The sequence below is a fragment of the Furipterus horrens genome, unplaced genomic scaffold (genome assembly GCF_987537825.1).
Source record: "Furipterus horrens unplaced genomic scaffold, mFurHor1.1.pri manual_scaffold_1, whole genome shotgun sequence".
NCBI lineage: Eukaryota > Metazoa > Chordata > Mammalia > Chiroptera > Furipteridae > Furipterus > Furipterus horrens.
Genome location: NW_028327171.1, coordinates 16,225,331 through 16,251,597, shown reverse-complemented (window position 1 = coordinate 16,251,597; position 26,267 = coordinate 16,225,331). Strand labels below are relative to the sequence as shown.

General features: G+C 34.0%; 1 protein-coding gene across 1 annotated transcript in view; it reads left to right on the top strand.

Moving 5' to 3' along the window:
- NCAM2 (neural cell adhesion molecule 2) overlaps window positions 1-26,267 on the top strand; it is a 421,403-nt gene that overhangs the window by 314,161 nt on the left and 80,975 nt on the right. The window contains exon 10 of the mRNA XM_090270318.1: window positions 23,951-24,138. Coding sequence (XP_090126444.1) covers window positions 23,951-24,138 — 188 coding nt within the window. The remainder of the gene's footprint in view (window positions 1-23,950; window positions 24,139-26,267) is intronic.

Here is a 26,267-nt window from a genome sequence, read left to right as displayed (position 1 = left end):
AGGGATTTCAATTATTGTCAGTTGGGGAGACAGACTATCAGAGCTTACAGTGCTGTTATGAAAATATATATATATGTATTATATTTTTAATGCAGCTTTAAACCATAAAAATACCTGGTTTCCGTAGTTCCTAGAGACAAGAACATAAAGTTTAGTTTCAGAGTTCATCAGTTTTTAATTTAGTTATTTCCTTTATTTTTTAATTTATTTTTTAATTTTTTAAATCATATGTCCTCAACTAAATCATCATACCAAACAAAAGATTGTTTAAATTGCAAAGTTCTGAGTTCTTTTTTTCTTTTCAGTGTATCGATCTTCTGTACAGTGAATTCTGACTTGACATTTTTATCTTTACATCAATATTAATATTTCTAGAACGTATAGTAAGTTCAACATGCATTAATCATTTCAAATTTTAAATGGCAAGATAGGATAGCTTTAGCTGAGGTTTACTGGTAGATTAATGTTCAGAGCTCATAATAATACCCTTTATCTATAATGGGTTAATTCTACTTTTATATACTCAATTTCATGTAAAGCAAATTAAAATATTTTATATTTTAATATTAATAAATACATTATCAAAATTTAATCATCCATTTTCCATTGAGATATTTTCTTCTATCTTTTTAAAAAATCTTCAAATGAAAGTTCTCCTGTGGGTCTAACTTACATATGAATGCTCTATTTAAGCTGCCTTCTCTTGTTTTTCCCCCTGTGGAATGTCCTTTAAATATCTGTTACAAATTACATCTCAGTCTCTAGAAGTCTCGCTTCCTCTTCAGTTAATCTAGATTCCATAGTATTTCTTCCTATGTGTCAATTAAAATTCTCTAGTTTTCATAATTAAATTTACTAATGAGTTCCAGGACAATACTAAATTATGTTGAGAATTTATCTCACCATTCCACCCTAATACTACATTTAAGAATAAATTTTAGCTTTAGCACGACATTAATTTACCCATATATTAGCCTAACTTCTCTATTATATATATTTGAAGTTATCACCTTCTAGGTACTTACAATAATTTATTAAAATTGAGTCAGGCAAAAATGTTTGGGAATATGAATTATGATGCTGGAAAACTCACTTAGAAGTATCAAAATGTTAGTGAAAGAAGAATTCATACTTAAGTAGAAAGTAACAATTACATTAATCTTAATTTCATTAATTGCTAAAGTTCAGATTTTATTCATGTGGTGGAAATAGAGAAAATGTAACACTGTATCAATTGCTTATAGTTAGTATTATTTGGGGGTTTGGGTTAAATAATTATTTACAATATGTAATTATAGCCATAATTTAAAATTTAGTCTGCTCTTCTTTTTTCAGTTATCTTTCTTATAAATTAGTTTAATTGTATTAGGAAAGTTTGAACATTTTTTTTTTATGTCAACAATACCACTATTGGTAATAAATCTTATACTTTCATCATGGGAAGAGTAGTAGAAATTTTGGTTGGCTATTGCACGTAATAACTATAATTAGTACTGAATATCTAATAAACTTATTTCTTGGTAATTAAAGCCTGTGTTGTTATAATATAGAATATTTTATTTAGCAGCAAATTTATAATAGTAATAAAACTTTTAGTACCTTCCATGTAATGTCATGTGAAGTAGTTGTTGTAAATATTTGGATTTGGAGATGATGAGAGTATTTTTATTCTGCATCTTTGAGTCAAAGCAGAGTAGAAATTATAAAAAAGATGAAGAAATTACCAATGTCACACACACAAAAAATCTTACTAGAATAGTCTTTAGTGTCTGATTCAAACATATGCAGTATAATACGGCTAAGAATAAGTGGAAAAGAACAGAGCCATTTACAACTTGATACCAACCACATTTACTGTAATAGCACTAAACTTAAGGTGTTAAGGAGAATAGCTTTTTTTTTTTTTGTTCAAAACCTCTTTTGCAATTCCTCCATGTAGATTCCTTGGCATCTTGCCAGTTCATTTTCAATATTTCAAAGGCATTCCCCTTACTAAGAAGCAAGAGATGAACTAAAGTCCCAATATATAAAACAAAGGCAATAACAGGCCTGTGATACGTGTTTTAATGAAATAAGCACCGATTACATAGTATGCTTGATTACAATTAGAACATTATTAATTTTGGTATTCATTACATATTATCTATTAACTAGACTTAATTATTTTATGTGATAAATTTAATTTAACAGTTACATGGTAACAATGCATGTTAAGTATGGAATTTTTCATTTGTATATTTTTCTCATTGAGCTCTCTGCACCTGTTTTTATTCTTTGCTAGACATAATAGCAATACTTAAAGGCATTTTCTCCGGTGGCATAAATGTTTTTAGCAATATCAGGAAAAATTAAATCTACAAGGATAGTAATTACTCTTATAAGACAGATTCATGCTGCTTTTATATTTGCATGCATTCCATAAATTAATAAATCGGTTTTGTCACATGATTCTTTAAGTTTTACAGTCTCAACAGTGATTTTAGTAGTACCATTGGCTAGATATTAGAAAAACTCCTTGGTTGTAGTAGACACACATTTTATATCTGTGATTAGAATCTTATGATTTTGTTTTTTTACATTCACCAGAATACATTTAAGCCATTCAGACTTTAAAAAAGATGGCTCACTGTATGGAAGACTCATGGACATGGACAACGGGGAGGGATATGATTGTGGGAGAGGGGGTGGGTTGGGTGGGGGAGAGACATTGGGGGAAAAGGGGACAACTGTAATTGAAAAACCAAAATAAAAAAATTAAAAAAAAAAAAAAAGATGGCTCATTTGCTGAAATAAATTGGTTCTAATGCCAAAAACTACTTAGGTTTTCTATACAGTATGATAATTTCAAGGACAGCATCTAAGAGAAATAAAATACAAAGCTTATGTGTATATCCAGAAGATAGGAAGAATAGAATATTAAAAGAGAAAGGTGTAAAACATGTTATTACTTTTTTAACCTTAACTTCCCATGAACCCTCTAAAAAATCTTGAAATATCGCATTCTTCACATACTCAGACGCGATCAATTTTTCTAGTTTTATCACATTTTTTGTTTAAATCTGATATATATTATTTGATTCAAATCAAATGTTTAAAAGTACTTCAGAAATTATGGTGATGAAACTTTTTTAAAAGATTTTATTTATTTATTTTTAGAGAGAGGAGGAGGGAAGGAGAAAGAGAAGAAGGGAAACATTGATGTGTGGTTGCCTCTCACATGCCCCCAAACTGGGGACCTAGGCTGTAACCCAGGCATGTGCCCTGACTTGGAATCAAACCGGCAACCTTTTGGTTCACATGCCAGCCTTCAATCCACTGAGCCACACCAGCCAGTGCAAAATGTTCTTAAGGACTATTAGGAAAGATTGAACCCTTAAAAAAGTAAACCTTCCAAATAAACAAGCACATACCAAGCAGTTTAAATAAAAAGTAGTCATTTTTATAACTATTGGATATATCACTGCCTTTTGGCATCTGCTTAACTTAATATTCCACAAATATCAAATCCTCCCTCCAGTTTACCCTTTCTCTGGAATAAAGGCCTTGTCACAGGGATCTCTGTTCTCACTGGCACAATGACTCTTAGTTTGGGGGTGCTATAATGAAATGCCATAGACAGGGTGACTTGTACATGAGCATGCATTTCTCACAGTTCTGGAAGCTGGAAGTCCAAGATCAGGATGCCAGCCTGGTGAAGTTTTTGGTGAGGGCCCTTTTGCTGGTTTTGCCCTCACATGGCCCTGCCTTAGTGCATACACAAAGAAAGAGACACCTCCTCTATTTTCCTTTCTTTAAAAACATTAATCCTTTATGGGGCTCCACCCTTATGGCTTCATTTAAAAACAATCACCTTCTGAAGCCCCAGCCTCCAAATACTATCACATTGAGTATTAAGAATTTGACATGTGAATTTGGGCAGGAAGGTTAGGGTACACACACTCAGTCCTTCACGGTGAGCTTCCTGGGTTGGATAGAGAAGGCCACTTCGCAGAGAGAACTAAGACAGAATTTCACAGGGTCAGGCTGCCCACTGCAATGGCATCTGAGACCACAGCATACCAAGTTTTCAGGGACTTCACTGAGTTGTGTCATCTTGAAGATCCTAAAAGATAGATACATGAAGACCTGATGGCAGACTGCCTACTACTTTTGATTCGGTCCAGGGTTCTATAACCATGTACCTCAGGCTCTTGCTTTGAAAAAACAGAAATTTACTTCTAATTCCAGAGGCTGTGAGTATGAGATGAGGGAGCTAGTACAGCTGGGTTCTGGGGAGAGCTTCTTCAGATTACAGACTGCTGTTTTCTAGGTCTAGTTTCATAGGATGGAGAGCAGAGCAGAGGCACCAGGCTCTCAGCAGACTCTTATAAGGGCAAGATTCCACTCATGAGAGCTCCACTTTATGACCTCATCTAGTTCTACTCACCTCCCGAAGGCCATGCCTCCTAGATCATCACTTACTGACCCACTTCTGCCTCCACCCTGGGATGCCCTGCCAGTAGATTTCGCTTGGGTTTACTGCTTTACATCTTAGTCCAGAATAGCATGGCCACCAAAGGTTAAGGTACTTGATTCTTGAAACTGACAAGTCCAAATCTTAAATCCAATTGGACAGATCTCCAAAGCCATGAATTCTTGAATCCTCTGATATCTGTTATCTAATTTCAGTGGAGCAAAGGCAAGGACACATTTTCCCTAATATTACCTATATGTTGTTGGTATCTATCAACTGACTTAAGTTAGCTTATAGTTTCTGAAGATTTAAACAAGATGGCAGCTTTCTAATATATTGGAATTTACTAAAATTCTATTTTAAGCACTCATAGTTTTAGCAGTTATCCTTAGACTTTAATAAATCTGCTGGATCTAATCATAGGACATTGGTCAAATTATTTAACTTAATCCAAGCTTTAATTTCCTGAACTGTAAAGAAGACGTGGAGCTAAATCCATGATTTTATGAATTTAGGTTAGGATCTTAATCATACTTTTTATTCAACAATATTTATCAATTATGTACTATATACCAAGCACTTTTCCAGGTGTTGAGTATATAGAATTGAATAAAGCAAGCAAAAACAGCTAACCTTAGCAAGAGAAACCAATAATAAACAAAATAACGTAGCATAGTATATAATACAGCAAACAGTGACAAGGGCTAAAAGAAAAAAATAATAATTCAGTGCAGTAAGATACATAATTAGCTAATGGAACAATTATTGCACATAGTAAGCAACCCAAACTCAGAAACACACAAAAATATTTCTCATTCTCAACGGAAATCGGCTGACCCAGGCAGGCCTTGAATAGGAAGCATGACTTCAAGCAGTAACACTTAACTCTATGTGGTGGGTCCAGCAATACTGGTAACCAGGCTGAAGAAGTGGCAACTACCTGGAGTAGGTCACCTTATGGTGAAGATAGAAGCGCAAGAGAATAAGCCCAATAAGCAAATTTCAAATGTTTGCTCATGTCATGTGGATGAACAGTCATGTGGATAAGCGCATGTCAGTCCAGCAGGGTAATGTACTCCTCTTCTGTTGGGAGGGTTTTTGAAGTGACTGTTTGCTGAATAAAATAAGCCATGTCAGGAGTATGTACCTATACATTAAATAATGCAGTTAATTTTTAAAATAATTGGTTTGTGAAAGTATGTATAGTTAACTTTTTTCTCCAGTTTGCTTCAGACTTGATTGTATAATTATCACATGGTGAACAACAACAACAACAAAAAGAACCCAAAAATAAGTTTCAATAATTTTGTAACACATTGGAGAAATAAGTGGTATTTTGTATCTATCATTTTAAGAACATCCATAATAATTACTCAATTTAATAATATTTATTATAAAGCACTAGAAATCGTGTGTTATTAGTATTTTTCAAAGATGCAAAATGTTTGAGGAGACATACAAATATTGCAATATGTTCAGGAAGCTGAATCTACTTAGGGAACAACTTAGAAAGTATTATTAAATAACATAATTCAATGCACCTGTAATTACATATGTGTTATAGATACTATACAAATGAGCAGTGATAGAAAAAAAATGTCTTAGAGATGTATATATCACAGTATTTTAAGAAAGTGAAACCTCAGTATCAGGTAATATTGATTCTCTATTGTCACAGTTTTAAAACCTATGTAACTTATTTGACTTACTATAATTATCCACATAGATCCCTTTATTTCATATTTATTTCATTCTGAGTACAATGTCCTCTCTACTCCAGTACTGTTGACAAGAGAAACTGTTTCTTACCCTGTGATAAAGATGAAGACTGTCTGAGAAAAGCAATTCACCTTTTAAAATTATTATTTTTTATCACACTGAATATCTCAGAATGCTTTATATATAGCAGGATATCAGATATTACTTGTTAGATACATGTAATTCCATGATAATTCTGTTTTATTTAAAAAATAATCATTTTATCTTGCTAAATGTCTTCTAAAATTATAAAAGCAATTATCGACGTGATCACCCAATACCATGATATATATTTTGATATATTTATTGTTTCTGTGATTTGTCAGATTTCGTAACATGGTAAATTTTTGTTCTCAGTGCTTTTAAATCATCAATGCAAAAACATTGATTTAAATATAATTTTACCCCGGGCAACATTTCTCATTATGATTGTTTATTGTGTTTATTTAAAGAGGTGTTTATTTTAGACCTTTTTCCAGTAGTAAGAAATGGATACATAAAAATTCCAGACCATTTTCTAATAAATCAAGATAATACTTTCATCTGAATACATTCACATATTTTTTAAAATATTAGTTTAAAATTTCTGATTTGTACAATTAAATATTCTTCCCTACAATGAATAGAAATGTTTCCATTATAATATAATATTAGAGACAAACATATTTTTTCTAACATCACTCTTTTTAATGAGAAATAAAAGAAAGCAATATTTATGATTTCCCAGAAGCTGGCACAAAGATATTTTGTGTGTAATAGATACCCTAAAATCTTTATTCCATGTTTTTCTAAATCTAGAGTTTTATTTTGGGAAAGCAAAATCAAAAGCACTTTTATATATTTATTCAGTTGGTCTAATTAGAATTATAAATAGAGAAACTACTTGGTTACTTTTTATAGAAATTGACAATAAAATATTTTTAAATAAACAGAAAAGGTTAAATAACCCTTCATTTATCAAATCTTTGTCATATATGGTGTTTCTCATTCAGACTGGTTGCAATGGGTTCTTGTTTCTACATGCATTTAACCTCTCCGATTTTATTAATTTTTTTGATAAAACAATTATTTATTATACAATTGTTTGACATAACAGTATAATAGCAACATTTTTACATTTCTTGTAATAGTAATTTATTAAATTAATACTTATTAATCCTTAAAACATGCTAGACTGTATGTTCACCCTGGCCTGGGGAAACAAAAACAAAGAATGCACAGTTTTAACCCCCTAAAAAAGCCAACTAAAAGCTAAAACCCATGTCAATAAAGTATTATTTGAAGTAAGCTTTACATCTTTTTTATTTTGTTCTCTACAGTGCAATGTTCTGAAAAAAATGTATCACATATGATTCATTTTCAATCATAACTTGAATTTCCTTTATCTATGTGGCTCAAAATATTTTGTCATATTATGTAAAAAATAATTAAATTTTGATGACATTTTATCACCTCTTTAAGTAAAAAGTATTCTAATTGAATGCATATTGAAATAAAATATATGTCAACACAAACAGTAGTACAGCAGAAAGAAATTATGATCTAGGTTTAATTAAATAATATGCTTACTTGAAAGTTATAAATATGTGAAAATTGTTAATAATTTATATTCAATAGACTTAAAGTGAGGTAGAAAAGGGTGACATATTACCCTACATTTCAGACTTTCAATTAAGAGATGATAAATATAAAGGTAAAATGTAACAGTAATAATATCTAATGTAATGGAATTGTGATTAGATTTAATTACATAGCATCCACTGACAGGTCACAAGCACCCTGTTAGCTATTATCATTATCATTATTATTTCTAATGTTGTTATTGTTACTATGTAGGCTATAAGACTGACAAATTTTTGTTGTTTGTTTTCTATAGCTGTGACCTAGACATCCATTATGCATATAATAAACACCATTCTAGAATGTTCAACCATTCACTTTAAGATAAAATAGTGGAAATGTTTTCGTTTGCTTTTGATTTACTTTTATTGTGTGCGTGTGTGTGTGTATTTTTTATTATAGTTTTTCAATTACAGTTGTCCCATTTTTTACCCATTACTCCTCCCCACCCAGCCCACCCCTTCTCCCACAGTTAAACCCCACCCCGTTGTCCATGTCCATGTGTCATTTATACATGTTCCTTGACTAGAGCCTTCCTTTACTTATCCCACTTCTCTACCTCCCCTCTCCCCACTGATAACTGTTATTCTGCTCCTTGTTCAATTTTGTTCATTTGTTTGTGTTGTTCATTAGTCTCCTGTATTAGGTGATATCATATGGTATTTTTCTTTCACTGCCTGGCTTATTTCACTGAGCATAATTCTCTCTAGTTCCATCCATGTTGTTGCAAATGGCAATTCCATTGTGTAGATGTACCACAGTTTTTTAATCCACTCATCTACAGATGGGCACTTAGGCTGTTTCCAGCACTTAGCTATTGTAAAGAGTGCTGCTATGAACATAGGGGTGCATGGTTCTTTTGAACTGGGGTTTCAGGATTCTTCAGGTATAATCCTAGCAGTGGAATCACTGGTTCAAAAGGCAGTTCCATATTCAGTTTTTTGAGGAAATTCCATACTGTTTTCCATAGTGGCTGCACCAGTCTGCATTCCCACCAACAGTGCACTAAGGTTCCCGTTTCTCCTCATCCTCGCCAGCACTTGCTGTTTGTTGATTTGTTGATGATGGCCATTCTGACTGGTGTAAAATGGTATCTCATTGTGGTTTTTATTTGCATCTCCCTGATGGCTAGTGATGTTGAGCATTCTTTCATGTGTCTATGGACCCTCTGTGTATCCTCCTTGGAGAAGAAGTGTTTGTTCAAGTCTTTTGCCCATTTTTTAATTGGGCTGTCCGTCTTCTTGGTGTTGAGGTGTATAAGTTCTTTATATATATTTGGAGTTCAATCCCTTGTCTGAGGTATCATTGGCAAATATGTTTTCCCATATGGTTGGTTTCCTTTTCATCTTGCTGATGTTTTCTTTTGCTGAGCAGAAACTCTTTAGTTTGATGTAGTCCCATTTGTTTATTCTTTCCTTTATTTCTCTTGCCTTAGGAGATGTATCAGTGAAAATATTGCTATGCGAGATATCTGAAACTTTTCTGTCTATGTTTTCCTCTAGGACTTCTATGGTATCATGGCTTACAGTTAAGTCTTTGATCCATCTTGAATTTATTCTGGTGAGTGGTGTAAGTTGGTGGTCTAGTTTCAGTTTTTCACACATCCCTGTCCAGTTCTCCCAGAACCATTTGTTGACTAGGCTCTTCTCACTCCATTTATGCTCCCTCCTTCTATGTGAAATATTAGTTGACCATATAGACCTGGGTTTATTTTGGGCTCTCTGTTCTGTTCCATTGAGCTATACATCTGTTCTTATGCCAGTACCAGACTGTTTTGATCACAGTGGCTTTGTAGTATAGTTTGATGTCTGGTATTGTGATTCCTCCCGCTGTGTTCTTCTGTCTCAAGATTGCTTTGGCTATTCAAGGTCTTTTTGGTTCCATATGAATTTTTGAAGTATTTGTTCTAGGTCTGTGAGATATGTCATTGGTATTTTAATAGAGATTTCATTGAATCTGTAAATTGCTTTGGCTAGTATGGACATTTTAATGATGTTGATTCTTCCCATCGATGAACATGGTATTTGCTTCTATTTATTTATATCTTCCTTAATTTCTTTCTTCAGTATTATGTAGTTTTCTGAACACAGGTGTTTTATCTCTTTGGTTAAGTTTATTCCTAGGTACTTTATTTTTCATGTTGCCTTAGTAAATAGGATTGTTTGTAGTTTCTATTTCTGATATTTTATTGTTGGTGCACCAAAATGCCTTAGATTTATGAATGTTGACTTTGTATCCTGCTATTTTGCCAAATTTGCTTATTATGTTGAGTAGTTTTTTAGTGGAGTCTATAGGGTTTTCTATGTACACTATCATGTCATCTGCAAATAATGACAGTTTTACTTCCTCTTTCCCAATTTGGATGCCTTTTATTTCTTTTTTTGTCTGATTTCTGTGGCTAGAACTTCCAACACTATATTGAATAGGATTGGAGAGAGTGAACATCCTTTTCTTGTTCCTGATCTCGGGGGGGGGGGGATGCTTTCAGTTTTTGCCCATTGAATATGATGTTGGCTTCAGGTTTCTTGTATATGACCTTTATTATGTTGATGTATGCTCCATCTATTCCCATTTTGCTGAGTGTTTTCATCATAAATGGGTGTTCTACTTAATCAAATGCTTTTTCTGCATCTATGGATATGATCATGTGGTTTTGTCTTTCATTTTGTTTAGGTGGTGTATTATATTTATTGATTGGCAAATATTAAACCATCCTTGCCTCCCTGGGATGAATCCCACTTGATCATTATGTATGATCTTTTTAATGTGCTGCTGGATCCTGTTTGCCAATATTTTGTTGAGGATTTTAGCATCTATGTTCATCAGCTATATTGGCCTGTAGCTTATTTTCTTTCTTTTGTCTTGACCTGTTTTTGGAAATAGGGTAATACTGACTTCATAGAAAAAGTTTGGGAGTTTTCCCTTTCTTGGATTTTTTGGAATAGTTTGAGAAGGATAGGGGTTAGTTCTTCGCTGAATGTTTTGTAAAATTCGCCCATGAAGCCATCCAGTCCAGGGCTTTTCTGTGCCGGGAACTTTTTTATTACTGTTTCAATTTCATTCTTTGTTATTGGTCTGTTCAGGCTTTCTACTTCTTGATTCAGTTTTGGAAGATTATATGTTTCTAGAAATTTGTCCATTTCATCTAGGTTGTCAAGTTTCTTGCCATCAGTTGTTTGTAGTAATTTCTTACAATCTTTTGTATCCCTGTGATATCAGCCATGATTTCTCCTCTTTCATTTCTCATTTTTTTAAATTTGGGTCCTCTCTTTCTTTTTCTTGAGGAGCCTGGATAAAGGCTTGTCAATTTTGTTTATTTTTTTCAAAAAACCAGCTCCTAGTTTTGTTGATCTTTTGAATTGTTTGGTGAGTCTCTATGTTATTTAATTCTGCTCTGATCTTGATGATTTCCTTCTTTCTCCTCACCCTGGACTTTGTTTGGTTTTGTTTTTCTAGTTCTTGTAGCTGTAAGGTTAGATTTTTAAATCTGAGATTCTTCTATCCTTTATAGGTAGACCTGTATGATTATGAACTTTCATCTCAGGACTGCTTTTGCTGTGTCCCATAGGTTTTGGGCTGTTGTGTGTTCATTATCATTAGTTTCAAGAAACTTCTTGATTTCTTCCTTGATGTCATTGTTATCCCATTCATTATTTAATATCATTTTCCATGAGTTTGGATGTCTTTGATATTTTTCTTTGAGGTTGATTTCTAGTTTCAAGGCATTGTGGTCTGAGAAGATGCTTGATATAATTTCAATTCTCTTGAATTTTTTGAGACTTGTTTTGTGTCCTATCATGTAGTCTATCTTTGAAAATGTTCCATGTGAATTTGAAAAGAATGTATATTTTGCTTCTTTGGGGTGAAAAGTTCTATATATATCAGTTAAGTCCATTTGATCTAGTGTGTTGTTCAATGCCTCAGTATCCTTGGTGTTTCTTTGCTTTGAAGATCTGTCTATTATTGGTAATGGGGTGTTAAATTCCCCTACTATGAGTGTGTTGCTGTTTATATCCTCCTTGTAGTCTTCTAGTATTTTCCTTATATATTTGGGTGCTCCTATATTGGGTGCATATATGTTTACCAGTGTTATGTCTTCTTGATGGATTGTTCCCTTAAGTATTATGAAATGTCCTTCTTTGTCTCCTTTTATGGCCCTTGCTGTGAAATCTGTTTTGTCTGATATAAGTATTACTACCTCCACTTTTTATTCATGTCCGTTTGCTTGGAATACTTTTTCCTATCCCTTCAATGGCAGTTTGTGTAAATCTTTTGTTTTAAGGTGTGTCTCTTTTAAATAGCATATATGTGGGTCATGTTGCTGCTTTTAGGATTCTCAATTTGTCTTTGAATATGTCCATTTTAATTATGATGTGCCTTGGAGTGGGCCCGTTTGGATTCATCTTCATTGGGACCCTCTGTGCTTCTTGGAGTTGTATGACTTTTTCTCTCATCAAGTTAAGAAAATTTTGTCATTACTTTTTCAATCAGGTTTTCTATCCCTTGCTCCTCTTCTTCTCCTTCTTGTATCCCTATGATTCTAATCCTGTTTAATCTCATGTTGTCCTGCATTTCTCTTAACTTCTCTTTATTCTTTTTTAATATTTTTTAATTTTGTTGTATTGTCTGGGAATTTTTTTCTACATTGTCCTCTAACTCACTGATCCAATCCTCTGCTTTGTTTAGCCTGCTTTTGACTGATTCTGCTGTGTTCTTCAGTTCAGAAATTGTATTCTTCATTTCTTCCTGGTTCTTATTGATAGTTTCTATGTCCTTTTTCGTGCTGGTGTAGTTCTCTGTAAGTTCCTTGTAGCTTCCCTGTAATTCTTTGTAGTTTCCCTTGAGTTCCTTGTAATTCCATTGGAGTTTGTAGTAGTTTTCTTTGAGTTTGTCAAGTTCTTTGAGCTTTCTTATAACAATTCTTTTGAATTCCATGTCTGATAGTTGGCTTATGTCTGTTCCAACTCTCTCTCTTTCTGGAGACTCCTCTTTTCCTTTCATTGGAAGGTTGTTTCTCTGTCTCCCCATGTTGGATTCTTCTTGTTTGTTTTTGTTTATTAGATTTGTCTGCTTTGATTTCTGCCTTCATGATACGAGATTCTGTATAGGAGACCTGGGGGGGGGGGGTTCAATGGTGCAGTCTCTTTGAGCTCCTGAGCCTGATGCTGTTGGGATGCCCTTTATGCCATTTGTTTAAGCTGTTTGGTTGTATTTCATTTACTCTTGGGTGAATCCTTCCCTCTGGCTAGTTGATTCAGGGTCAGTCTGCCACCTTGTCTTGAATTCTTTCGTGGAGATGCTGTTAAATCATAAACACACAACCCAGGCAAGAAATCCACACCCTCCAAAACATCCCCCACCCACAATCCCACTACCAGCAGCAAATGAGCCAGTATTAATATAAATGTAAAAAGGTTAAGACTATTATACTATAGGAGAAACAGATAAAATTGTTTTAAATGAAAGAAACATGACTTTTGAGAGGGAAGATGATAGAATAATAGTAGCAAGTAGGGTCAAGGCTATGTGAGACAGTAAGTAATATTTACATTGTATGTTGAAAAAGGAGGGATGAATGCAGAATGAAGTGAGAAAGTGGAAGTGTATAGTATTAGGTTTATATAGGAGTTATACTCTATATGTTTAGCATGAGAGGGAGGATGAACAAAACAGACAAAGAAACAAACAAACAAAAAATTAAAGAAGAAGAATAGGGGGGAGAGAAGGTAGGAAACAGATTAAAGAAAGAGTTTTTCCCAGTACAACCTTTGGGCGCTGTCTTCTTTTTCTGGATCTGCCCCTGGACAAAATTTCATGTGTTTCAAATCTTTTCTGACTGGCTGGCTGTGAGGAGATCTAGCTGGATTCTGAGGCTGCTGTTCTCTCACTCGTGGCCCTGCCGCCACTCTGTTGTGAGCCACACTTAGTTGAGTCCCCTACCCCCCAGTCCTGAGGCACCCTGAGCCCTCCTCAAGCTTGTCTAGAACACTGTTCTCCTGGTGGGTCAGCGTGCACATGCCAATAGTCTCTGCCCAGCCTCAAGTCCTCTCTCTGTTCATCAAAAAAAGTCTGTGTTGCCTCCAAACTGCAGCACCAGCTCACATCTCTGCCTGTATGCCTGTGTGTGCCACCTGCCCGTCTGGGGTCCCGACCAAGTCTGCAGTTCTGCCGCAGCTTTCCCATATGGGCCCCTCTCCCCAGCTCAGTTCTGCCCTTTTGTTTGGTGTAGCCCTGGTGTGAGCACCTGGAGCACAGAGTTGTCATCCCAGGGTTGCCAGCCAAGGGAGTCCCCACCTAGACTCAGTTCATACAGTTTCTCACAGTCCAGGCTGCTCACTGTCTTCCCACACCTCTGGCTGTTTCAACCAAACCTTCTCGCTGACTCCCTCTGGGACTTTGCTGGTTGGTGCGCCCTTGGCAAGGGGAAGCCTCCAAGCAGCTCCCGGCTAATGAGCTGGTCAGCAGCTGCCCCTTTCGGGTGCGGTGCTGCAGAGGCCCCGGTCTGGGAGGCCCAGCAACTCAGCCTGAAGAGCTCAGCCAATCTTCCCACCCTCCTTCACGCCACTCCCACGCTCCCTTCCCTGTGCGCGTTGTCTGAAATCTGCAATCACTCATTCACTCTCTGTGTTTGCACTCCAAATCCTTCTGTGACGGGAGCAAGCAGATGACACCACTACCTACTCTGCCGTCATCTTTCCTCTGCCTGATTTACTTTTAAATCATGAAGACTTGATAGAAATGGGAAGTTTAAGAAATGAATTAATTTTGTGTCACTGTTTTTGCCATATATAAAGTTAAGGACTTAGACATTAAATCAGTAGATAAAAATTTACTTTTCACTTGATAGACTTTTAGTTTGAATTTTAATACAGTGACACTCTGAAATTGTTTCACATCAATAAACACAAATTACATGAATTACAAAATGTGCTACTGCTAAATCAGACAGAGGAAACTGATGTTATTGTTATTTATAAAATAATTTTAACTCTGCTATATCTCTGGGACCAATACTTCTTTTGATGACTCAGAAATTTTTATGGAAGATTCACTTAAGTTTTGTTTCCTAGATTTATATGTGAAAGTGTGCAAAATAACAATAAAAGTATTTAAAATACTGTAGCTATTTACGGAAATTTCAATATATAAAGCAGTAATGGAGGACAAAATAGCCGTAGGTAGTACAATACTATTATTAATATTTGTATGTATGATTTAAGGAGAAAAAATATTAAGACAAGTAAAAAGTGGTGGAAAGAAGAGTCATTCACCTTAGATTGAAACTTCTTTTATAATCAGTAATTCTTATATCACTAATGAAAGTTAAATTAAAGTGTGTGATTAAAAGTTACTATAGGCATATCTCTATAAATGATGCTTATGACTCTAAGGTCATAAAATATGAGATTCATGTATAATTTGGTTTTTCAAATTTAGGATGGGAAATGCACATTGAGTACTATGGTTAAATTGGCAATAAACACACATCTAATATAGTATTCCATGTAGCCATTAGAATTCCCACGGAACATGGACTGAATCTAGTTAATTGCCATAGCTGATTCTGCATATGAGTGAACATACAGTAGAACTGGATCTATGAAATTATTAATTGAATTATCCTCTAAATGTGCCAAAGGATATATTAGCTTTTATTCCCTTGGTAGTTTCCTGCAGCATAAATCAAATGAGAAAATTTAATGACTGAACAAAACATCAATGTATAATAGATATTAAAAAAAAAAAACATGTACAGTTGATTCTCAGCTAATTTAAGGGGCTGACTTCTTCACAAAATAAGCAATAAGGGTCTATGAAAGAAAATGTATTATTATAGGATTAACACTGCATTAAAGTTCTAAATTCTGTGATTTTAGGGAAGTCTAACAAATGTCTGTTTACGTTTTCTTTCCTGTTAAATGGAGTGTTGATAGCTGGAATACATATGTATCTTGGGTTTTCATTTATTAATTTATTATTTACTGAGTACATGCTGAGTAGCAAATATCATCCAGGTGCTGTACAGAACTGTAAGAAAGGCAACAACATCCTTGCTGTTAGAGGATGTATGCTTTAATTAGGGATATGGAACATACACAATGACATTAAAATGAAATACATCAAAAAGTGATTAGGTAGCTGAGAAAGCGAGGCAGAAGGCTGAGAGAAGGAAAGATTAAGGATGATTACAATTTAAGGAATGAAATTAACCCAAATGGAGACCAGGCCAGAAAAAAAATGCATGGAATAGATAATGTAGAACCTTATAAACCATCATGATTTTTTTTTTTTTTTTTTTTTGGTTTAAGACGTGTTATGAGAATCATTTAGAAAACTTTAAGCAAGATAACAGAAACCAGTAGGCCAGTGCTCAGGGAAGGACAGAGCTTCTAAAGTTGACCAGATCATGATTATGGCCTTGAACATGGATATATTAATAACAATGGATAAAAGTCAATGGTATTTTAATATACTGTGATTTATTGGTGAGGAATGAATGTCAACACTTTTAAAAGAGAATATTCTATTACACATTAAAATAATTGTTGCTATTACTTGTGATTCTTAAAAATCTAATATTAAAGGAAAAAATCTAATATTAAAAACCTAATATTAAAGGAAAAATATTTTATATCACACCAGAGTATGATGATGATAAGAAAGGCCAATATTTCACCACAGTATATAAATTATTTGGACAGTATACAAGACAGATTTCGATACAGTAGTCCCTCTCTATATTGTGGTTCACTTATCATGGCCTCACTGTATCGTGGGATTTTAAAAAATATTATATTTCATTATCTATCACAGATTATTTGCTATATCGCAGGATTTTGAGGTACTGTATATGTATGTTGTTAAAGTTACGTAGGTGTAAGAGTGTAGAATAAATGTAAGGTTCCTACTTCACGGGGGGCTCTAGAACATAATACCCGTGATAAGCGAGGGAATACTGTAATCCCAATACTGTTTTACAAAGAAAATACCTATTATGCTATTGATATGATTTTAAAAGGCTTAAATTTATTTTCCATTGTTTGTAAATCTTACCATTATTGTGCTTTTCAATTTGATTCACCAAATGGGTAACGTATAATGGATTGTATAATGAGTTCCTTCATTCTGTTACTCATAAAATTCAAAATTCAGGTAAAATATTTTCACGTTTTAGTTGCCAGAGCCTGTGTGGTGTTTTGTCATCAGCTTTAGTTTCCCACGATCAGGCAGCATTCAGTAGGCCAGGCCAGCCCTCAGCAAGAAGTAAGGCTTTACTCGGGTCGCAGGTACCAACCACAAATAAACCATGTTCAGAAAAAATAGCCTTCAGAGCTGGGGAGGAATTGACAAGAGAAAGTGAAAAGCTTGGATTAAGCGAGTAATCAAGTCTGGAAGTCTCATACAATGACAGGAGTGTGGTGGTGAGTGCCAGCTACATATTCAGCTCTAAGTCTTAGCAATAAGGCAAAAAATTAATAAAACAGAAAAGCACATTTATCAAACCAGGAGTAACTTGTTACCAGGCCTAAAGGCAATCTGAAACGCTTCTTTGATGTCTCCTGATGTGCCCGGAATTTGACTTTTCCGATCCCAACTTTGAGAAACTGATAAATTCAGGTTCTGGTACACTTTGTTATTTATCCTTATGCTGGAAACTTTAAATAAGAGATTCACTTGTGCTCATGTTGAAATGTTCTTGCTCAGCCTTCTGCTTATGCAACTGACATTTAATAAAATGTAAATATTTTCTCTGTAGAGATCTTTCCATTATGATAACAGCTAACTGAATGTAGTTCTTTGATTTTTAAAGCTTGTATTTATTTTGCATCTAGTTTTACGTATATATCTTAATAGTCTATAAAGCAATGTACACTGTTTTATTAATCATATAATCATTACATAGAAGATATGGGTGGCCTAAAGATAATTTACTTCTGAATATTTTCACCACCAAGCGCCTCTTACATTATTTTCTCTTGTGCGTTCCCTAGTTTTAAAGATATTAACTTATTGAAGTATTATTTCTTGAAGAAAGGGTATTCCTCATTTTAATTATATATAATGCATTTATATGTGTATATACTTGTAAGTACGTGTGTGTATAGTAATCTATGAACCAGAGGCATTTATACACTTATAATGCACATTATTTCAAGCAGTTTATATAATTTTAGCCAAAAGCAAATGCCACCTTTTATGGGGTTCAATACCTCTTTATAGATGGTAAATAATCATAATCTTCTCTCTGTATATATATTTACTTTATCATGTTCTTGTCCCTGTTCTTGTTCTCCTCTTCTTCTGACCTTTTCTCTCCTCTCCTTCTTCCTCTCCAGTTTTAGTATTTTTCTTCTATGTATGATTAATCTTCCTGAGTCTTTACCTAAGGCGCATTTATTCAATAATATATTGCTAAAATGTGGTTCTTGCCATAAAGTCCTTAGTATGGGAAATGACTCCTCTGCCGCAGAATACATTTCTTTTTACATCTTAGCTTCTCACACGTAAGCATAGAAGTAGGAAAAGTGGTGATGATTTTAATTGGAAATAAGTAAGTGTACCATGTGCACTCTTTTTTACCACAATCCTTCTAAAAGATATTGCACATTCCCTTTGTTGCTTAAATATAGTATACAAGGCACAGTAAAGTACTTCCTTGATTACTTGGTATAATCTTTTCAAACAATTCCGAAGTGGAACAACACCGTTAATGATCTATGATAATGGCTCTCAGAGAATAAACTTACAGTTTTTAATGGAATAATTGGCACAGCAGTGCTGTTTCATGAGGTGAACAGAAAGAGCCAAAAGGTGGTGCACTTGACTCTGCCGCCACATTGCCAAATATCCCAGAGCAAGTTTTTTTTTTTTTCTTACTTATCCCCCTTCTCTCCCTCCCCCCTCCCCCCTATTGATTGCTATTCTGCTCTTTGTTCTATTTAGTTCCTTTGTTTGTGCTGTTCTTTTTTGTTTGTTTGTTTTTTGTTTTTTCAATTACAGTTGTCCCCTTTTCCCCCATTGCTCCCCCCCACCCAGCCCACCCCCTCTCCCACAATCATATCCCTCCCCGTTGTCCATGTCCGTGAGTCATTTATACGGGTTCTTTGACTAAACCCTTCCCTTACTTATCCCTCTTCTCTCCCTCTCCCCTCCCCCCTATTGACTGCTATTCTGCTCTTTGTTCTATTTAGTTCCTTTGTTTGTGTTGTTCTTTAAAGGTTTTTTTAATATAAAGATTTGTAGGTGACTCCATGTTCCTTTCCAGTATTATATGTTATGACATCTGTGCAATTCTGCATAGCTTAAAATGATCATGTGCGCAAAAGTTTCACATTGAACTCTGTTCGTAGGTTATTGCTATAAATATAGAGATCACTTTTTAATGCAATGAGAACATGGTGAATTCACACAGTTAAATATATATTTTCCATTTTTTCCTGTCTAGAAGTTTGCTTAGGTAAAGTTCTTAATTTTGTGATTGACTGAAAAATAATTCTAACACTTCAAATATAGAAAATTACAGAAAATAAGCCAACAGCTCTCACCACCATCATATTTGCTTCATATCTGTCTTTGGCATTCCTTCTTAAAGAGAAAACCCAAACAGATTTTCCTTTCAATTACCTTTCTGTGTATGCCCTCTTTTGTCAAAGAGAAATTACTATGACACCTTTTAAATGGTAAGAAATACTTTATTCAAATCTATGGCAATAAGAGTCAAGACTATTGCAATAGGAAAGCCAGATTGAATTAATCTCCAAATACAAAGACAAGTGGGATTTAAGCCAATGAACAGAGTGACAAGAGCCAGTGGATGGAAAATTTAAAGGGGAGCTTGATTAAATTTCAAGGACAGTGTGAGTCTTGCTAAACTGCCCTAATAGGATTCTTGATAAAAGCAGGTCATGGGCATAGACATTGAGGTTGGGTAATGTGGAATTTGATCAGATATCAAGGGTGGAAGGAGTCTCGCTAAACTGACTTAGCAAATTCTTTACTGCATGCAGACCATGGAAAGGACAAGGCCTCGTCAAAAAAAAAAAAAAAAAAAAAAAAAGAAAAGAAAAGAAAAGAGGAGAAAAGAAAAGAAGCTTATAGTAGTCTGACTAAAGTTTCATCAAGGAGGGTATTTGTGCCACTTTCTTTGCATCTCATTGTTACCAGACACTTTTCTGAAGGTTACCTCTCCTTTCCCATCCAGTCATCCAGCAGATGCTGTAGGGTGTTGTGCCAAAGTAGGTTTACGGTTGTTCATGTGGAAATTAATACAACGATTAATAAACAACACTACAAGAATAAGCTATGTTTCACATCCTCACAACTGTAAACCTATCTTTGCCCAACCCTGTATTTCTATCTTATTACTATTCCAATTTATCTGATTTTCCTTCTGTACTCTGCTCAGGTAAAAATTTGTTCTTCTAATGGTTATTTCCATTTCTTGTAATTTGTAAAATAATGTTTTAACTTGGACTTCAATAGAATATGGGTGACATATAATGCCTTAAGGGATGTTTCCACAACTTTACAGTCCTTCACTTTATCGTTCATGAATTAATGTCCCCCATACATAGAAAACACACACAATACCTAAGCAAAGAAAGCAACTTGAAGGTAAAGATTTGTCCTTCCCGATCTTTTTGTTTCCATGGATAGGCAGAAAGACAGGCAGAGAGACACATAAATGGATCAGTGTGTGTGTGTGTGTGTGTGTGTGTGTGTGTGTGTGTGTACCTATATAAATTCTGGTCTTTCTCAGTTCTGCCTATTCCATATTCCTCACTCCTACGACCTTCCCTTTTTTAAAGTGTATTTCCTCTATACAACATTTGAAGGCTTTTCTAATACAAAAGCCTGCTTCTCTGGAAAGGCCTCATTTTATGAAAGTTACAATTCTTGATTTATCAAAGTGAAATACGACTACATTTTTCCTAGCGTAAAGTCCTCACATATTGCCCTTCTTAGAGTCACATGTGAATGGTGCAACCCCTATTGCTTGATGATAGTACCTGCCCATCTTTCAACGGGTAATATTACTGTCTTGCTATTGTTTTGATACTTACAAAACATATAATGTACAGGAATCTAGTTTCTGCTTTATTGCAGATGTAAAATATCAATAGGTTGCTACTTCACCCCACAAATAACATTTTTAATGTGGCTTTCAATGTAGCATGTATTGCCTGTAGTGCATTTGCATTCAGCATCAGTAATTTTGAATTAAATTCCCACTGAGATCATAGGCAAGCAATTAGTGGCAATTGCTTGCTTTTATTAAAAAAATGCTGCCTTAAATTTATGGTTAGATTATAATAATATAATACATATACACAAGGCCCTGGCTGGTTTAGCTCAGTGGATTGAGCGTCGGCCTGCGAGCTAAGTGTCGCTGGTTCGATCTTCCAGTCAGGGTACATCAGAGAAGGAAAACTCTGACTCCAAAAAACCTCCGCTGCCTTGCGGCATACCTCTTCAGGGGAAAGGCTAAGGGAGTAAACCCCGACAGAAAATCCGGAGCCGGAGTCCCTAAGGCGGTTTGACGTTGTAGTCAACACCGGCAACTCCTGCGGCGCACCTGAAGCCAAGCTGTATTGACTCCGTCTTTCCCTTGGACCCTTCAGCTGCGAAGAGAGGGGGGGTCTGCTGCATGGGCAACAGCAGACCCTCCATATCACCCTGCCCAGGCTCTGTAGCTTCAGTAGAAGCTACACCATCGTCTCTCAAGACGGACGGATGCCGACGACGAATACATATACACACAGCTGCCATATTGTGGACAGTGTAGACTGTGAGTCAGCTATTAAAAGTTCTATTAGCATATATGATTTTCATACTGCACTATATTTTATGCAAATAAATTATTCATAAGCCTCTCCCTAGAATATTATAATGCTAAAGATATATTTATACATATTAAGCAATAGAAAAATCTTTTATAGGTACAAGTAAGTATAGATAGAAGCTTAGCTGTTTACTTTGAATATCAGAGAGTTAGTTTTTCTTACAATTACTCCCCTAAGTTTTTACACATTCTTAAATTATCAACTAATCTTTCAAGGCCTTGAAAAGGTTTTTTTTCTGTACTCCTTTGAAACAACCATTCAGTTTACCTGAACTGTTGAACTGAAAATTAATTGACTGTTTATTTTCCAGTAAATTTGATGTACAGTTTTGGAGAACAAACTAAGCATCATACACTGTGTAAGCCATCGAGAATGTAATTGTGAGCAAGACATGGCTTAATCCACTAAGACTCAGATCCTTTGGTGGAGAAACAGTCAAATAGATTTTTCCAATGGCTAGGACCATTCTGCTGAAGCACATAGAATCTGTGGAAGCACAAAGCAGGCAATCTGACCCACCATTGATGGCTATGGCTAGGCAGTGTTTAGGAAGTGTGGAGCTGAGTTTTGAAGGCAACCAGGTGAAGGAAAGGGCAGCCACATTGTAAACTAAAGGAAAATCCTAGGCGAATGTATCTTTGGTAATATTTAGTGCATCTAGGGCCAAGATGTTTCACTATTTATTTAGCCAGTCCTTTTTTCTGGGACATGAAGTTATTTTGAGTTTTTGTTATTAAAATAACAATGTGCTAAAAGTACTTTGTATAATCTTTTGATAACATCTCAACTTACTCTCTTTTGAAAGATACCTAGAACTCAATTACAGAATTGAGATTATAAAGATTTTAAGGCTCTTTACCCCCCTAAAGAATTAAGTTAATTGTATTTCCCTCAATAATATATGATAGGATCCACATCACCAAAATGTTGCTATCACTGAAAATTAAAAAGTTTGATTCAAATTAAAAATTTGATTCTGGATTGAATGGAAATATAATGAAGCCTGGTTAAAATTGCCTTAGATTCCATCCTAGACCTACAATTTGTTACTAGAATAAGCTTGATAGCTCATAATTTAGATCCCTTTCTTCAAAAGGTTAATAAAAAATTAAATAGAATAAAATGTAAAAACATTGTCATAGAAAGAAAGCATTTAATCAACACCATACTTTTATGTGAGATTAGCATTAAAAACATATGCAAATGATATGTAGAACAAGACATTTTCAATGATAATTGATCATTAGTTCTACAGATTACAATTCATGTTATATATCTGATATATAATCTGTTGATATATAACAAAATTGGATGCAGGTTATTTCTCAGTAACTAGAGGTAATATAACAAAGCATTAAAGTTAGACAACTGAAATTGATCATTTATGAAGTGATATTAAGTTCTAAATAGTTAATATTAAAAACAGCAATAATCAGCTTACACACCAACAATATTTTAACTACCGCTTAACCACTTAATTTAGGACATTTTTATGTAAAAAAAAAGAAACTAATTAAAATGAAATAAAATAATTAATTTTCTCAAATATTATACACTCAAGAGATTGATACTTTAAGGTCATGATTGATTGCAGTTTGCACTGTGTCAGAAATCTAGAATAGAACAAGACCAAAGGCCTATATGTTTGTGTCTGTACACTTAGGTTATTTCAATTGAGTGGCAAAATATATTGTCTATTTTCTCATAACTTTTATTATAAAGGTCTGGTATAGGGGCCTGAACATTAATAGATTATCATAGACACTAATTAATTTTCAAGTTAACGGTTGTTGACTAAATTAAATCATCTCTGTTTTAATAAAAATGGAAAATTATATCTTAGGAATCTGCTTCAAAATATTTTTGAAGAATTTATATGACAAAGGCAAGATTTAAAAATGATATAAGACACTGATTTTGTTACATTTTGTACTAAACTCTCACGTTACAATATGGGTTATTTCAGAAACCCATTCTTAATATGTATATAGTTATTAATTTACTGGATGAATATTTTTGTTAGAATACTAAAAGCAAACAACTTTGAATGTTGTTTCATATTTTAATACTTGTTAAACTTTTAATGTTTTTATAGTAATATTAAAATTATTTGATGAAACGGTCAAATGATGTATTTTCATGAGTTTTGATGTCATGTATTAAAATATGAAATTAGAATTGCTGTGCATTCTTTTAGCAGCTGAGTAATTATTGTTTAATTAAATGATTATGTTAAAGAAAAGATATATAAATGTTATATTATGTTGCTTTACAGATGCTCCCAAGTTCATATCAAACCAAACAATTTATTACTCTTGGGAAGGAAACCCAATCAATATAAGCTGTGATGTGACATCTAATCCACCAGCATCAGTCCATTGGAGAAGAGAGAAATTAGTCTTGCCAGCTAAAAACACCACTAATTTAAAGACATATAGTGCAGGGAAAAAGATGATATTAGAGGTAAGTCTTCATGTGCATATCAATAAATCGTACTATTCAAGCCATTACCTACTTTTTTAGAATATGTTTAAAGACCTTAATATATAAATGTAATAATATATGTTTATATTAAATAATAGATATAAAATCTCTGGTGTATATTTCATGTTTATTTACTTAAATGGAAATTTTATGTGTTTGGATTATGGCTCATTAATGATTAACACCTCACTATTTATAAGGAAATAAGGACGCATGGCAAAAGCCATTATTTTTTATGAGTTTATATTTGGAAAATAAAAACCAATTATATAAGGAAAAAGCAAGGATATAATTGGTCAGCTTTTGAAGCCAACATTTCAATTTCAATGTTGGTTCTGTGGTGATACTTCCCTGTCATTAGATTGGCATATATAAATGTTATATGCTGGCTATATATTCATAAGTTCCTAAATAAACCAGATTTACTTGTTCATTGCCTCATTTCATTTTATTTTTACAATTAAAATGGCAGGTAATTCTTTCATACTGCCAAGTACCTGGCCTTTAAATTCTGTTTGAATAAAATACATTTTATTTATTCATTGCAACTATGTGTGTGTGTGTTTTCAAACAGTTTTCAAAGTTTTTATATCTATGAAAATGATCATCAGCCCTTTGAATTTATAATCCTTTCAGAGCAATTGGGAATGATCTTCAGTACAATAGTCTTATGTAGCTGAAGAGATGTCAAATTTTCCCACTGATTCATTTTCCATTGATCCTTTCATCTTTCCTTCTCGACCTGGGCCTTAGGCACCATTCCTTTAGCACCCTGGTGGTCTGATTCTCCTTGGAAGCCACACGTGCTGATGCCAAACTTAGTGCAGACACTAGATTGGCATAGAGCACTAATTTTTTTTTTTTAAAGTATGTTTTAGAATAGCATCTGATGATCCATACTGCATAAAGGTATTCTCATCTACCTGGCAATTGGATTTAGTAGGATATTAGGCTGATGAAAAGGCTTAGCCATCACTTGCCTAAACGTTTGGATAACTGAATGATAATTAAGCCACTTCATCTAAATCAATTTGAATTGGTGTTTTTGTAACTGTATTAGAACTAGCTATTGGCAGAGTGAAATGAATGTCAATTTCACAAAGACGTTCAGTCAGATTTAGCCTAAATTTTAGGAATTTAACCATAGTTAAAAACCAATGCTGCATTTTACTGCTTTGGGGTAATGTACTAGTGTGCTCTGGCTGCCAAAACAAATACCACAGACTGGGTGGCTTAAACAACAGAAACAGTTTTTCCCTCGACACATTTCTGAGCAATGGAAGTCCAAGATCAAGGTGATAAAACCTATGGATTATGGTGGAACTTCTCAACTTGGTTTGCATATTGTTCCCTCTGGCTGTGCACTCACCTTGCCTTCCCTCTGAGTCTCCTTAGACCCTCTCTGCAAACATAATCACATTAGAGTTCAACATAGGAATTTTGTGGGAGGATCCAAATCAGTCCATAATAGGTAGATTTCAGTTTATATTTAAGTGACAGACAAATCTGTAATTTCTGCTTTACTTTATCTTGCTGCTTTTCAGTTTCTGGGACAGCTCACAATTCCCCATCATCAATATCAAGCAACAATTTATAAATCTAACATTTAAATATTTTATTCATATAAGGCTCCCATGTTATTTAACCTTCTCCCTAAATCACATTCCCCCGCACCCCAAAGTGAAAACTAAGCAATTTTTGTTTATTTTACATATAGCCAGGTGATCTATTGGTTGAAGATTAAAGCATATACTTTTTTTATGTGTTCACTAATTTTAATAATTAAATTAAATCCTGAATAAATAATAAAAATGTTTAACTAAACTTAAAAACTAAGTAAAACAAAACTATAATGCAACAGAAAAAACAATAATAAAAAGTATTGATATTAATTTTGCATGACTATCATGCGTATTTGGTTGGGATAGTACATTATAATTACTTCTTGTTTTATAATTATTATAATAATAGTGTAATTGTTAATGCTTAAGAACATATAAAATGTAGAATAATAAATTTTATAATTAATAATTTAATGGTCAATAACAAATGTATTAAATTGATTTTTAAAGATTTTTCCTTTTCTTTGATTAAATGTATATTCCAGC